The 13,522-nt window shown below is 43.8% G+C and overlaps 1 protein-coding gene across 1 annotated transcript in view; it reads right to left on the bottom strand.

The window, feature by feature from the left end:
• L3MBTL4 (L3MBTL histone methyl-lysine binding protein 4) overlaps nucleotides 1–13,522 on the bottom strand; it is a 350,477-nt gene that overhangs the window by 137,787 nt on the left and 199,168 nt on the right. Inside the window, exon 14 of the mRNA XM_033837582.2 lies at nucleotides 7,148–7,250. Coding sequence (XP_033693473.1) covers nucleotides 7,148–7,250 — 103 coding nt within the window. The remainder of the gene's footprint in view (nucleotides 1–7,147; nucleotides 7,251–13,522) is intronic.

Genomic DNA, 13,522 nt, shown 5'->3' with positions numbered 1-13,522 from the left:
TCATGTTATTCAGATTCTATATATCTGTATTTGTTTTCCCTACTTAATCTATCATAGTCTCAAATGGATGAGTTAAAATCTCCTAATGTTATTGTGTTTCTCAGTATATTTCCTGCAGTTATGCTTTCAGTAACATGATACTGTATCATAAAGTGCATTAAGACTTACATGTGTCTTAGTCTCATTATGGAATTTAACCTTTTCTATTGCAAAGACCTCCCAATTACAGATGAGGAAACTGAGGCTAAGCATAGTGTGGCCATTTGCCCCCTAGTTATAGTAAATGGCAGGTCTGCAAGTCCAACTCAGGCCAGTCTAAAACCTCAGACGTTAACTCAGTGACTGACACACGCCACATACACCACACACACCACACGTCTGTAGGAGAACAGATGTGAAGAGAAGAAAACAACCTGAAATAATTTCCATCATAATTCTTGAGTTGACAAAATAGTTCCAGGCAAACCACAAACAGAGGCTGAGTTGTGCTAGAAGGTTCCATGAAGAGCACCCAAACGCCTTAGATCTATCTGACCCCTCACTCCTGAGCAGCAGGTGCTCCTTTCCATTTGTGCTCTTTACGGCGTGACACTGGCGATTCGGGTCCTGCATCCCACCCGGCGCACCGGGGCGGGGGTCCTTACATTCTGACGGTACCTGGCTCTCTGTGTGAAGAATAATCATTACTTCCTAAGTAAATTACCCTTGTATGTTTTATGGCACAGAGTTAGATCAAGTCTTCCGGAGTCTATGTTCTGCTCATTTAGAAAAAACAACATACCTAGTCCTGGACCCTGGCTTAAATAGGTTTACATCTTGTAGTCCCAGTATTGTCATCTTTAAATATTTCTATGTAAACAAATACACCTACTTCTTTTTATTCACTATGTAAATTCATTCAAATAAAATGTAAATTGTGTGGTAATTTTGTGCCAAAAGTCTTATTTTCATACAGATAAGAATTGATGCAATTTCTTTCAAATAATGGTTTATGCAGCTTCTACTGAACTCTAAACAGCTTTGAATATTATTTTTAACCCCTTGACTATTTACATGAAAATGAAAATAAACCTGTCTGAAATTCATCTAAAAAGGATACCAAGGGGTCTGCCTGATCTCTGAAAGTGGTATGTTCTCTTCAAACGTCTTCAGCGACATCCTCATGTCACCGTTCTTGTCAGCTGTACAAAACAAGATGCTGACAACTTATTTTAAGAATATTGTTTACTTCCTTTCAAAACACCAAGCCTTCCACATCTGAGTGAGAAATTCTGACATGAAATGTGGAAACAACATTCACTCCTTGCAGGCACATCACTGCCTGGGAGAGTTTCATGGAAAAGCAGCTGAAACAGCCACCTTCCTAAAAGCAGCTTCCCAAAGGCTTTTTGGGAGCACAAGTCAATTGAGTTGTTTTGTATGAAACTGCAGGGGGGCTTCTTGTTTTACTTTTTCTTCATTTTTTAAGACACAAAAATATGTGCTTAAGAATCTTCTGGACTAGAGACTGTAAAAAGCATCTTATAGAATGCTGACTCTTTGGTAAAGGTACGCATCTGAGACAAGTTAAATAAAAACTTTCATTTTAGAATGTTTAATTTAAATTCTTCAGGAAACTCAAGCTAGACATGATTATAATAATACATCTAGGATTCTGGGAGGATGCAGCAACATTTTAAAATTCTCATCTCTTGATCTGACATATAAGAAGCAAAATGTATAATAATAACTTCGGGCGTGTTACAGCAAATTTCTAGCACGTGTAAGAGTGTGTGTGCATCTGTGTGTGCGTGTGTGTGTGTGTGTGTGAGACATGCTCAACAGATACCACCAAGACATGCACTAAAGAATAATATTCTTCATCTTTTACAGCTATGTAAGATTTAGACTACAATAACATGAAAACAAAACCCACAGATTATGAATGATATAAAAATTTTTTTACCCAGTTAATTACAAGAGGATTTAAATAAATTCTTAAGTTATACACAGAGTCACATAAGTAAACTGACTAACCTAGGAAATGACATTCAGAATGTCATGACCTAGAGTGAATTAAAAACAGATTTGGGCTTCCCTGGTGGTTCAGTGGTTGGGAATCCGTCTGCCAATGCAGGGGACATGGGTTCGAGCCCTGGTCTGGGAAGATCCCACATGCTGCGGAGTAACTGAGCCCATGAGCCACAACTGCTGAGTCTGCACACCACAACTACTGAAGCCTGCGTGCCTAGAGCCTGTGCTCCGCAACAAGAGAAGCCACTGCGATGAGAAGCCCACACACCACAATGAAGAGTGAAACCCGCTCGCCGCAACCAGAGAGGGCCCGCATGCAGCAACCAAGACCCAACACAGCCAAAAATAAATAAAATAAATAAATTTATAAAACAAAACAAATTTAGTTGTTAAAAAGAAATCAGTGTATTAACTGAAAATGGAATCAGTCAATGAGTAACGAGCACCTCAAAGCTAAAATTGCCAAAGACAGACCGTCACTGAAAGTGATTAAAGCAGGATACAGAAACGCCCAGTACCTGCAGGAACCGACCTTCCATCACCCGCAACCCCACCCTCCTACACTGCCTTGCGGTCACCACTCCTCCAACAAGAAGTTCCTCCCCTTTCCTTGAGCACAACATAATGTTCAATGTAAGAAAAGCTTTTCACAGGTAAGTCAGAATTTATTTACCTGATGGTCTAAACGCTTTATAAATTCTATATAAAAATCTAAGTCCAAGGAAAACTCAGTTCTCTAATTTTTGTCTTTTTCCATTCTAGAGAGAAGCCAAGTACAGGTGCTCATCGCTTTTTATTTTTCTTTTCTGAGACAATGGAATCACTAAGGTGATTCCATTTTGAAGATGTTCCTTTTTCTTACAGGAGCCCTGCTCCAGCATAACAAGGTCTAGGCCAGCAGAAGAGCTGCAGCCCAGTCACCCGCCGTCACCAGGGGCTGCCCCGTGGATGTGAGGTCTGGATACAAAACATATCCTGCCTCATAGTTCCCTAAAAATGTTCCATCCTTCAACAAAAAACCACAAATAACAAATTCTGGCGAGGACGTGGGGAAAAGGGAACCCTCATGCACTGCTGGTGGGAATGTAAACTGGTGCAGCCACTGTGGAGAACAGTATGGAGGTTCCTCAAAAACTAAAAATAGAGCTACCATATGACCCAGCAATTCCACTCCTGGGTATCTATGCCCCCAAAACGAAAACACTAATTCAAAAAGATATGTGCATCTCACACCAGTCAGAATGGCCATCATCAAAAAATCTACAAACAATAAATGCTGGAGAGGGTGTGGAGAAAAGGGAACCCCTCTTGCACTGTTGGTGGGAATGTAAATTGATACAGCCATTATGGAGAACAGTACGGAGGTTCCTTAAAAAACTAAAAATAGAACTACCATACGACCCAGCAATCCCACTACTGGGCATATACCCTGAGAAATCCATAATTCAAAAAGAGTCATGTACCAAAATGTTCATTGCAGCTCTATTTACCATAGCCAGGACATGGAAGCAACCTAAGTGTCCATCAACAGATGAATGGATAAAGAAGGTGTGGCACATATATACAATGGAATATTACTCAGCCATAAAAAGAAACAAAATTGAGTTATTTGCAGTGAGGTGGATGGACCTAGAGTCTGTCATACAGAGCAAAGTAAGTCAGAAAGAGAAAAACAAATACCATATGCTAATACATATATATGGAATCTAAGAAAAAAAAATGGTCATGAAGAACCTAGGGGAAAGATGGGAATAAAGACACAGACCTACTAGAGAATGGACTTGAGGATATGGGGAGAGGGGAGGGTAAGCTGGGACAAAGTGAGAGAGTGGCATGGACATATATACACTACCAAACGTAAACTAGATAGCTAGTGGAAAGCAGCCACATAGCACAGGGAGATCAGCTCGGTGCTTTGTGACCACCTAGAGGGGTGGGATAGGGAGGGTGGGAGGGAGGGAGACTCAAGAGGGAAGAGATATGGGGACATATGTATATGTATAACTGATTCACTTTGTTACAAAGCAGAAACTAACACACCACTGTAAAGCAATTATAATCCAATAAAGATGTTTTAAAAAAAGAAAAAAAGATATGTGCACCCCAATGTTCATATCAGCACTATTCACAATAGCCAAGACATGGAAACAACCTAAGTGTCCATCAACAGATGAATGGATAAAGAAGATGTGGTGTATATATATATATACACACACATTGGAATATATACATATATAATTGTATATATAATTACATGGAATATATATAATGAAATTTTGCCATTTGCAGCAACATGGATGGACTTGGAGGGCATTATGCTAAATGAAGTAAGTCAGAGAAAGACAAATGTTGTATGATATCACTTATATGTGGAATCTAAAAATTAAAACTAGTGAACATAACAAAAAAGAAAACAGACTCACAGATATAGAGAACTAGTGGTTACCACTGGGCAGAAGGAAGTGGGGAGGGGCAAGATAGGGTTAGGGGATTAAGATGTACAAACTACGTATAAAATAAATAAGCTACAAGGATAAACTGCACAACACAGGGAATATAGCTAATATTTACAATAACTATAAATGGAATATAATCTTTAAAATTGGGAATCACTATGTTGTACACCTGCAATATATAATATTGCATACCAACTATATGTTAATTAAAAAAGTAAAAAAATTTTTTAAAAGTCCCATTCTTCTACCACATGTTCAGTTATCTCATTTTTTTCTAAGCTTCATAGAATGCCTTTTTTAACAAACACTTCTTTATTTTTACATTTTTCTGGTTTCTTCCAAAGTTCTGATGCCAACCCGGTAAAGGCTACTTGCTGGAGAGAATCACGTCAGATATTCTCACATTATTCATAATTAGATACTATAACTAAGAACAGCAATCAGACCCACTTGGGCCATACTGGATGAGAATGTTCAGGGAAGCTGCTGAAACACAGTGGAGTGTGCCCACTGAGATCTGGTCCATGTTTTCAGAATCCAAGTAGGGGAAGGTGAATAACCTACACATAAGAATCGCGGTCGGGGGGGAGGGGGGCAAGTCAGCTGGGGTGAGTGAGCTCCTCGGCGGTCCCAGGAGCAGCCCGGGTGATGTCTGTGACCCCAGCCCTGGTGCCACAGGCGGGCAACTGCAGAGGACAATAAGGGACAGACCGACCACCACGTACTGGCCGGCTCACTCTGAGGATAATGATTCAAGCTTTGAAGGAGGCACTAGGATGTCCAGTTATCCATCCAGAAGTACCTGGCACTCAGAAATCCACCGTGAGGAGGCAGAACCTGGTACGCTCTCTCAGGGCTGTCCAGAGGAACTTTCTGGGCCGTCCAATGTGGCAGCCACGAGCCACAGGCGGCTCCTGAGCAACTGAGATGTGGCTACTGCGACTGAGAAACTGAAATTTTCATTATTTTTTATTGTAATTAATTTCCATGTAAACAGACCCATATGACTAGAACTACCATGTTGGACTTTGCAGCTCTAGGTTTTTAAAAACTAACATAAACACACAAGAAAAGCCTGAAGAAGATTATTCACAGCCACACACCCCTAGTAATGTCTGTAAAGTGGTTCTATCGACAGGGTCCTCACCTCACACAGACCCCGACCCGATGATGGGATGGCTCTTTCCCCCACCTGCTCCCCCGTGTCCTTTTCTCTCTTCCTCCCTTCCCTCGTACAGAACTCCAGCTTCACCACCAGGGCCTCTCTTATAACCTGCGAGTCCTGCACTTGTCCAAGTAACCAAGGTGTCTACATGTCTTCAATTTCTTTTTTATGGTTGCTATATTATAATCTTTTAAGTGTTAGTGGTTTCTTTAATTTTCAACTTTTTACTGATGTATAATATATTCATAAAGAAAAGTACAAGTATTATTAGTGTACTTAAGCTCAATGAATTTTCACAAGTTGAATACATCCCTGGTTATGAGCACCAGATCAAGAAACAATATTACCAACACCTTGGAAGCCCCCTTTTTGAGCGGAGAACTCAAGAAATGCTGCACCACCAAGGTTCTTAACGATACAAGTGTTGTGTGGAAAAACATGGGCATCCAGGATGCCAAGTCAAACGGAGATTCACGAGGGTCTGATTTTGAATGCAAAGAAGCTTATGTAATACACTAACCAATTTGTGTCACTTTTTCAAACATGTGCAAGAGTAGGTATTTGATTTTTAAATATCTGTGACAAAAGACTTAGAACTCTTTCAAGTAAGTGTATTATATTTACACATATAACATATTTATGTACATCAGCATTACTTCTTATAGTAACACTTGCTTTGATTCATTTAGAGCTGTTTGAAGCACTGGTTTCCAGACCTGCAAGCACCTGACACAGCGACGACTTCTCTGTGGATCTCTTTTATCCAAACAAACATTTCCTTGTTTCACATATATGATTTATCCTTTTCTCTTCATAGTTATCTATGTGTTTGTTTTATCTGTTCGTGTATTTGGACAAATCTGATGTCAATTCTGTTCAGCTTTAATTTACATATTCTGTAACTAGATCACCAATATGAATAATTTATCTATACGTTACTTTACCACTTGATGGTGACAGAAAAAGCAGCGAGGACTTCAACACTTATCTGTACTTATTTTTCATTATGAGCACTATCCTCCCCATACTGTTATCACATATTTAAAACACAGGCATATTCTGCAACATAACTTCACGCTATTTTTTATCCTATAACAGAATTATCTCCTCCCCAAATAAATAAAAGATAGAGAAAAAGAAACAGAGGCAAGGTGAGAGCCAGGGGCGAAGCGGCAGGAGGTTCTGGACTTTCTTAAGAAGGTGGCGAGACGGGCAGCTGTGTGGGGAGGATTCAGGAGCACGAGGGACGAAGGGTGGGGCACGTGTGCACCTGAGGGCAGAGGCCCTGGGAAGCCTGGTGGTCTGGGCCGGGCCTCAGGAGGCCAGAAGGCCCGGAGGAAGGCGGGCTGGGCAAACACGGGAAATGTTGAAGAGGGGCCTCGGGACAGCGATGGGGGAGTATGACGGGGAGGTGTCTGGCTCCCAGAGGGTCATTACGATGCTTCCTACAGCTGCTAATCTGCATCATGTTTCAGTTCATCCCTGAAATAATTTAAATAAGAAAAAATTTTACCTGTGATGTCCTGAATACCGTGGACCACGGATATGGCCTATCCCTCGGCACCCTGGAGTGGGACAAACAGCTTGACCTGGAAGGATTTTCACATCATTTGCCCCTTCAGGAAGTAAAAGAACATACCTTGAAAACACCCTCAGCAAAGAAGAACTGGAAAGACTAAAATATGCAAATGATATTCATCAAGACTTTTCAAATTAAAAACAAACCGTCACCGGAAACACTTATTGGGTACTTGTGATGTTTTATAAAACGATTTAGCAGAAAATATCAGTGCTGTGATGGATAATATAAACAGCAACTAACATCAGAGGCTGAGCAAAATGAATAGGCATTGAAGAAATTTAAGTGAAAAAAAAAACCCAGAAGAACATGACCTGTCTTCAACAGAATAACACTGGCAAAGGCAACACAGCCATGAGCTGAGCAGGTGAGCGGGTGAGGTCTGGTTTGTGGCTCCCCATGAAACTCCCACTCAGCCACAGCAAGGCTCCCCCAAAGGGTGGACAGAAACTGAACCAGCAAATGGGGCGCAGAGAAGACAGTGACATGGTCCTCCCTGTGCCACTCAAGTGTGTCCCAGCGGCTGAAGAGCCAACTGCCTGACCATTCTGTACTGGGCTGTGCTGTGCTACATACACTATATGGTACTATTCTATACAGACCACATCATACTGTACTGTACCATACTGTATATATATAGCATACTCTACTATACTGCACTATACTATACTGTAATACACTACCCTAAACTATATACACTACACTTCATATGCTACACCGTACAATACTATATATACTATGTTATACTATATATACTATACTATTCTATACTTTACTATCAATATATATGCAATATTATAGTATACTACATATACTATACTAAACAATACATAATGAATCCAGGCCAGAGATGAATTCCGTCAAGCCCAAGAGGCAATGTAAAGAGTATCAGGATTGAAACCCCCTTGCTCTGTTCTGTGATTTTTCTCAGTCTGGTTTCCCCTTCCCTCTCCTCCCCTCCCCCCTACACACACACACACACACACACACACACACACACACACACACACACCACACACACACACACACACACACACACACACACACACACACACACACACACACACACACACACACACACACACACACACACACACACACACACACGCTCCTGGAATGTGCTACCCCCTCCTGTCATGCTGCTCTGGGCCTCGTTTGATGAAGATCCCACACCTTCCCCCTCCCTCCCCAGCTCTCAGATTTCCATCTCCTGTTCAAGCTCCTGGGTCCTTGTCCTCATCTCAATACTTTCTCCGACTCCCAGCTCTGATTTAACTTGCCTGTGGGGTGAAGACATTGCACCCTGCAGCTTCTTCAGGAGAAGACGTGCATCTTCTCACACTCCATGTGCCCCGGGACGGGCAGAGAGGAAAGTGCCCTCTTTTCCCGGCACCCCTCCTTGACTGTGCTTCCTCCCTGCTCCTCGAAGACTCCCTACGCAACAGGTCCCAACACCGCTGGCCTCTCGTGGCCCACCCCCCCACCCCCCAGCCCCCACCACTCAGCAAGACCTCGGCCTGGCTCCCCGGGTGCCGCTCTGTCCCTGCTCCACCGTCGCCCAAGGCGGCCCCAGCGCCCGCCCTCCCGGTTGTCCTACCCCATCTGCTGCCCTCACAGATCATTAACCGGCTCATCCTCAGGGGCCACGTCCCCAAACCCGGCTGGGCCGCACACGCAGAGAAAATCCTCCGGATCTCATCGCCACCCAGCACGGCACCGCTTCCCAAATCGTCTCGCAGTCAGGCTGCTTTTACTCTGGTAACCCCGCTGCTGAGGCTCTTTCCAACATCACGGGGACCTCCAGGCCACTGATCTCCCTTCCTTCCCACCATCAGTCCCCTCGCATCACGACTCCCTTCCCTTGTCTGAGTCTATCCACCAGTATTCGACTTTCTGTTGCACGTGACATAAACTCTCTTGCCTCTCTGACCTTTTATCACATCTGGTTGTGAAAAAAAAAAGCCAGCCATGAATCAGCTGTGTTATCCTGCTGCTCTGTGTTCTTCATAACTAACTCTTCCTGGGAAAAATTACACAGCAGTGTGGATCAGGTGTGATCACAACGTCTGTCTTCAGTGTCACCTGAGCCCTCCAGGCTCTCCCAAACCTCCCACTGACCTCCCTGCTCCGGGACTCAGTCACTGGCTCGCCTGCTGCTTCACTGAGAAAACAGGAGCCTGCTCACCCGTGGGCCTTCCTACCCCGCTTCCCTCCCATCACAGTGCAGGGAGCAGTCTGCCCTCCCCCGAGCGAACCCTCAGCATTTAGGTTAGGATCTCATCTTCCTCCCACTCTTCAGGAGCTTTGGGCTATCAAGTAATCTAATTGCCCCTTGACTACTGAACCCTTTCTACCAACACTTAAACACACTCCAGTTTCCCCCGTGGAGCCACATCCCCTTTAGCTGCTGTTCCCTCTTCTCCTGTTCACAGCCAGACTTCTCAGGAGGTTCTCTCTACTTGCTCACATCCCATTTCTTGAACCACCATCAGCCTGTCTTCTGAGGTCACCCGTGACCTCTCTGCATTAGGCCCAACATACGCTGCTGAGAGCACACCACACTCAGTGCCTTGGCGCTAGGCTGACCACAGCTGGCTACCGCCTTCTTGAACTGTTACTGTCCACTGGCTCTGGTGACATCACACTCTCGCCATCAGCATGTGGGCATTCTCTTCTTTGCCAGCTTTTCATCCTCTGGTGAAATTTAAAATGGCAGAGAACCCCAAGGTTTGTTCCTGGGCCATCCATTTCTTCGTTCACCAAATATATGCTATAGATGCTCAGAGGCTACAGCCCAGACACTCTGTTCGTTCTAGACCAATGCATCCAACTCTTCACCCAACATCTCTGTTGGGAATCTCTTAAAGGCGTTTCAAATTCAACATGTTCAAAACTGAAGTCACCGCCTGGTCCCCAAACTTCTTTTCCTCTAGAGCCATTCGTCTCAATAAACTGCATTAATCCTTGACATCTTTCCTGCCCTCATTTCACTCCACCCAACTTCCGGCCAATTCTCAATCTCTTAGGTATTTCCACCTGCCAACTTATTCCCATCACTACTGGGTGCCCTGACCCAAGCCATCATTGCCTCCCCCTTGAACGACCTCAGCACCATCCTTCATTCAGTCCAAGTCCCCATCTTGCAACCAGAGTGACATCTTCAAAACACAAATCTCACTGCATCACTTCCCTCTTAGCTTCTTTCAATGGCTTCTCATGGCTCTTGGGATTAAGTCCCAAATCCTCAGCCTGGCCTACCTGATCCCAACTCCTATCTACTTCTCTAGATGCGTCTTACTTGATCTTTCCCCTTACTCAATATTCTGCATCTATACTGGCCTTTTCCTGTCCCTTGAACCCACCAGGTTCTTTCACAGCTGAGAGCACTTGCATGCTGGAATGACCTTCCTACCTCTCAGCCTGGAAAACTCCTACTCATCTTTCAGGTCACAGCTTACATTTCACTTCCTCAGGCTAACTTCCAAGAGTAGGTTAGGTTCCCTTTTTTAATAGCACTTACCTCTACTACAAATTAAATGATGTATTTGTTTAGTGTCTCTCTCTCTCTCTCTCTATTAGACTCGTGAGCTGCGAGCCTGGGTGTACTGCACCATTGTGTCGGCACTGCCTAGTATGTCACATAGTCACTGCTCAGGACATGCTCACTGAATGACTCGATGAGCCTTCCATACCTCTTCCCTCAAGATGCTCAGAGTCTAGAAGAGAGGCTGACATAGAAACCAGAAATTGGCATTACAGTACGATTCTGTTGCAGAAAAGTCCTGACCAAGGCTGGGTCCCAGTGTATGATGCTGTGAGAACAAATATTTGCACCTCAAATAGATTTTTGTTAAATTTACTGAACAATAGGAAAGTATGCCTTAGACACTTATTACACCCTCACAACTCTGTGAAACACCTTGAGGGATAAGCAGAAATAAGAGCTGCCCTGCCCCAAGGTAGCTTTCAGAAAGAGCTTGGAAAAAGAAACCAATTATTAATCAAATGAATGTTTAAAACTTGTAAACAAGCCCCTAATTAAGAAGTATTGTGTCAAACAGTAAAAAAAAAAAAAAAAAAAAAAAATCTATGAGAAAAGAAAGAAACACAGGGTATAAAGAGACTTTTCTCCAAACCGTGCCTCACAACACGCTCCCAAGGCCACCAGCACAAAGGCCTAGAACCTAAACCCACAGACAGGCCAACAAGCCAGTGCCCACCTGCCAGCCCAGATGCAGCTCTGTGCGGACAACGTTTCAGCAGCCTCCCAATGAAGGCTACTGGGTATTTCAGGACTATTTTAATGCACTTGATTCAATCAAGGCCTGAAGTGATATTTTATCAATTTCATCAAATATTTATCAATGCATATTTATCTCCAGATCCCTGATGGGTGTCGTAATTCTCTCCTTGTAGGATCTGTAAGGAGAGGCATGACCCCGACTATCGGAGAAGAGTTATTTCATTAAGAACCACAGCAAGGACACACAAAGACGAAGTCAAGGAGCACATGCAATGAAAATGCACAGAACCTAACAGTCTTCTTGGTAATTTTGTATATGATGCAGTGTAATGGGTTGACTCGATGGTGAATTAGACAGAGAACCATCTGTTGGTGAAAAGAAACCGGTAAATTCTGTAATAGTTCATGTTATTGCCTCTAGAAAAAAAGGGAACCGATGATAAAATTAATGCTTTTCCCCAGAAAGTAACTGCATTTTTGCCAAGAATATCTTACTTGTAACTTGGCTATTTGGAGAATTAGGTCTCAAGAAAAAATGTTCTCAGCTCGAAATCCCTTCCTTAGAGAGAGCATCGCTGACCGTATCACCCTTTCTTGCCTTCTTTTTACCACTTTGCCTGAAATGCCCTCCCTAGTCTATCTGCTCATCGCCTGGCAGGTGAGTCCGGGGCAGAAGGACATCCGCCTCATCTAGCTTGTTAACCGCTGCACCCCACCTGCCGCAGTAGGGCCGGCACGCAGGAGACGCTGAAAAAGAGTGTGGTTTGTGAACGAATAAACAACTACAAAGACAGCAACAGTGACCACCTCTAAGCGCTGTTTTGGTACAGCCTGACCACAGTGCTGTGAGATAATCACATATTATTCTCATTTCAGAGCTTAGATTGTCTAAAATCAATCTTCAGTCTGCTAACTACTGCGAGCTACTCGCTAAAACTAGCAGCATCAATAGCTCCTAATTTATTCCAAGTCTTCTACAAAAATTTTACTCAGGCAGGAGTAAATCTGACGGTAGACCTGTTGCTGCAACGGAAAAAAGAAATGGAAAATACCCCTGTGAGCTGGAAATTATCTGAGTAACGAACAATGTTTGTACTAACGCGAGACCACAACAAAGCATCCTCACGGACCCCCATTCTCACAGAGTTCCTCTGTTACCACAGCTGCCAGGGCGGACGCTGCAGGTGCCCACCCAACACCCGTTCCCCGAGCCCTCCTTGATAAGGAGCCCTGACTCGGCTCAGGGCAGCAACGTGCCCACGCCTGGCTGACACGGCCGCCTTTCCCAGCCTCTTTCACACCTGGAAGTGGCAGTACAGTCTAAGGGGAGGGCAATGCTGGATGTTTATAAATACTTTTTTTGCCTACTTTTAGGTGATGCTGATGCTGCTTTGCCCGTTTCCCCCTTCCTCAATCTTCACGGAACGTAGATATAAGGGCTCATGAGGTGACAAGCACAAGGACAGAAGCAACGTGTTGAAGAGGGCAGAGAATGAAGGATGACGGAGCCTGGACCCAGGACCTGCCAGCGTGGGCCTAGCACATCAGTGTCTGTCATGTAGGAAAAACAACCCTCTCTTTGATGAAGGTATTGTGAACAGATTTTTATGTTACTTGCGGCTGAAGAAGCCCTACAATAAAACAGCAATTGCATTTTGTTTTTCCTTTTGTGAAATCAAGGAATTGCTCTAAAACAAAAACTAGGGTTGCATATGAGTGGTAGACCTGTTGTGATGTAAAGATGATGTAAGGGGTCAAAGGCAAAATCAAGAAATACAAGAGGCTGTTCTCACCTCTAGAAAATGAGAAAGGGAGCGGTCCTTATTTCAAAATGGCCTGAACTGGCAACTGGGAGCGATGTGGATGAGAAGGGTCCTCATCCCAGCCAGGATGGGGTAGAAGCTGAAATCATCTCCCTCCTTCTGAGCAGAAAGCAGTTTCCTCTCCCAACTGTTATTTGGTACAGAGATGACCCAGAGCAGAACGACAACACTGACACTGACTGAAGCAAATTAAGATGATCTATTCACTTAAACATATAAGTGAGCCCCAGATTGATGCCGGCC

This window comes from Tursiops truncatus, chromosome 13 (genome assembly GCF_011762595.2).
Source record: "Tursiops truncatus isolate mTurTru1 chromosome 13, mTurTru1.mat.Y, whole genome shotgun sequence".
Taxonomy (NCBI): domain Eukaryota; kingdom Metazoa; phylum Chordata; class Mammalia; order Artiodactyla; family Delphinidae; genus Tursiops; species Tursiops truncatus.
The sequence above is the reverse complement of the archived record's forward strand: the minus strand, read 5'-3'. Positions and strand labels throughout refer to the sequence as shown.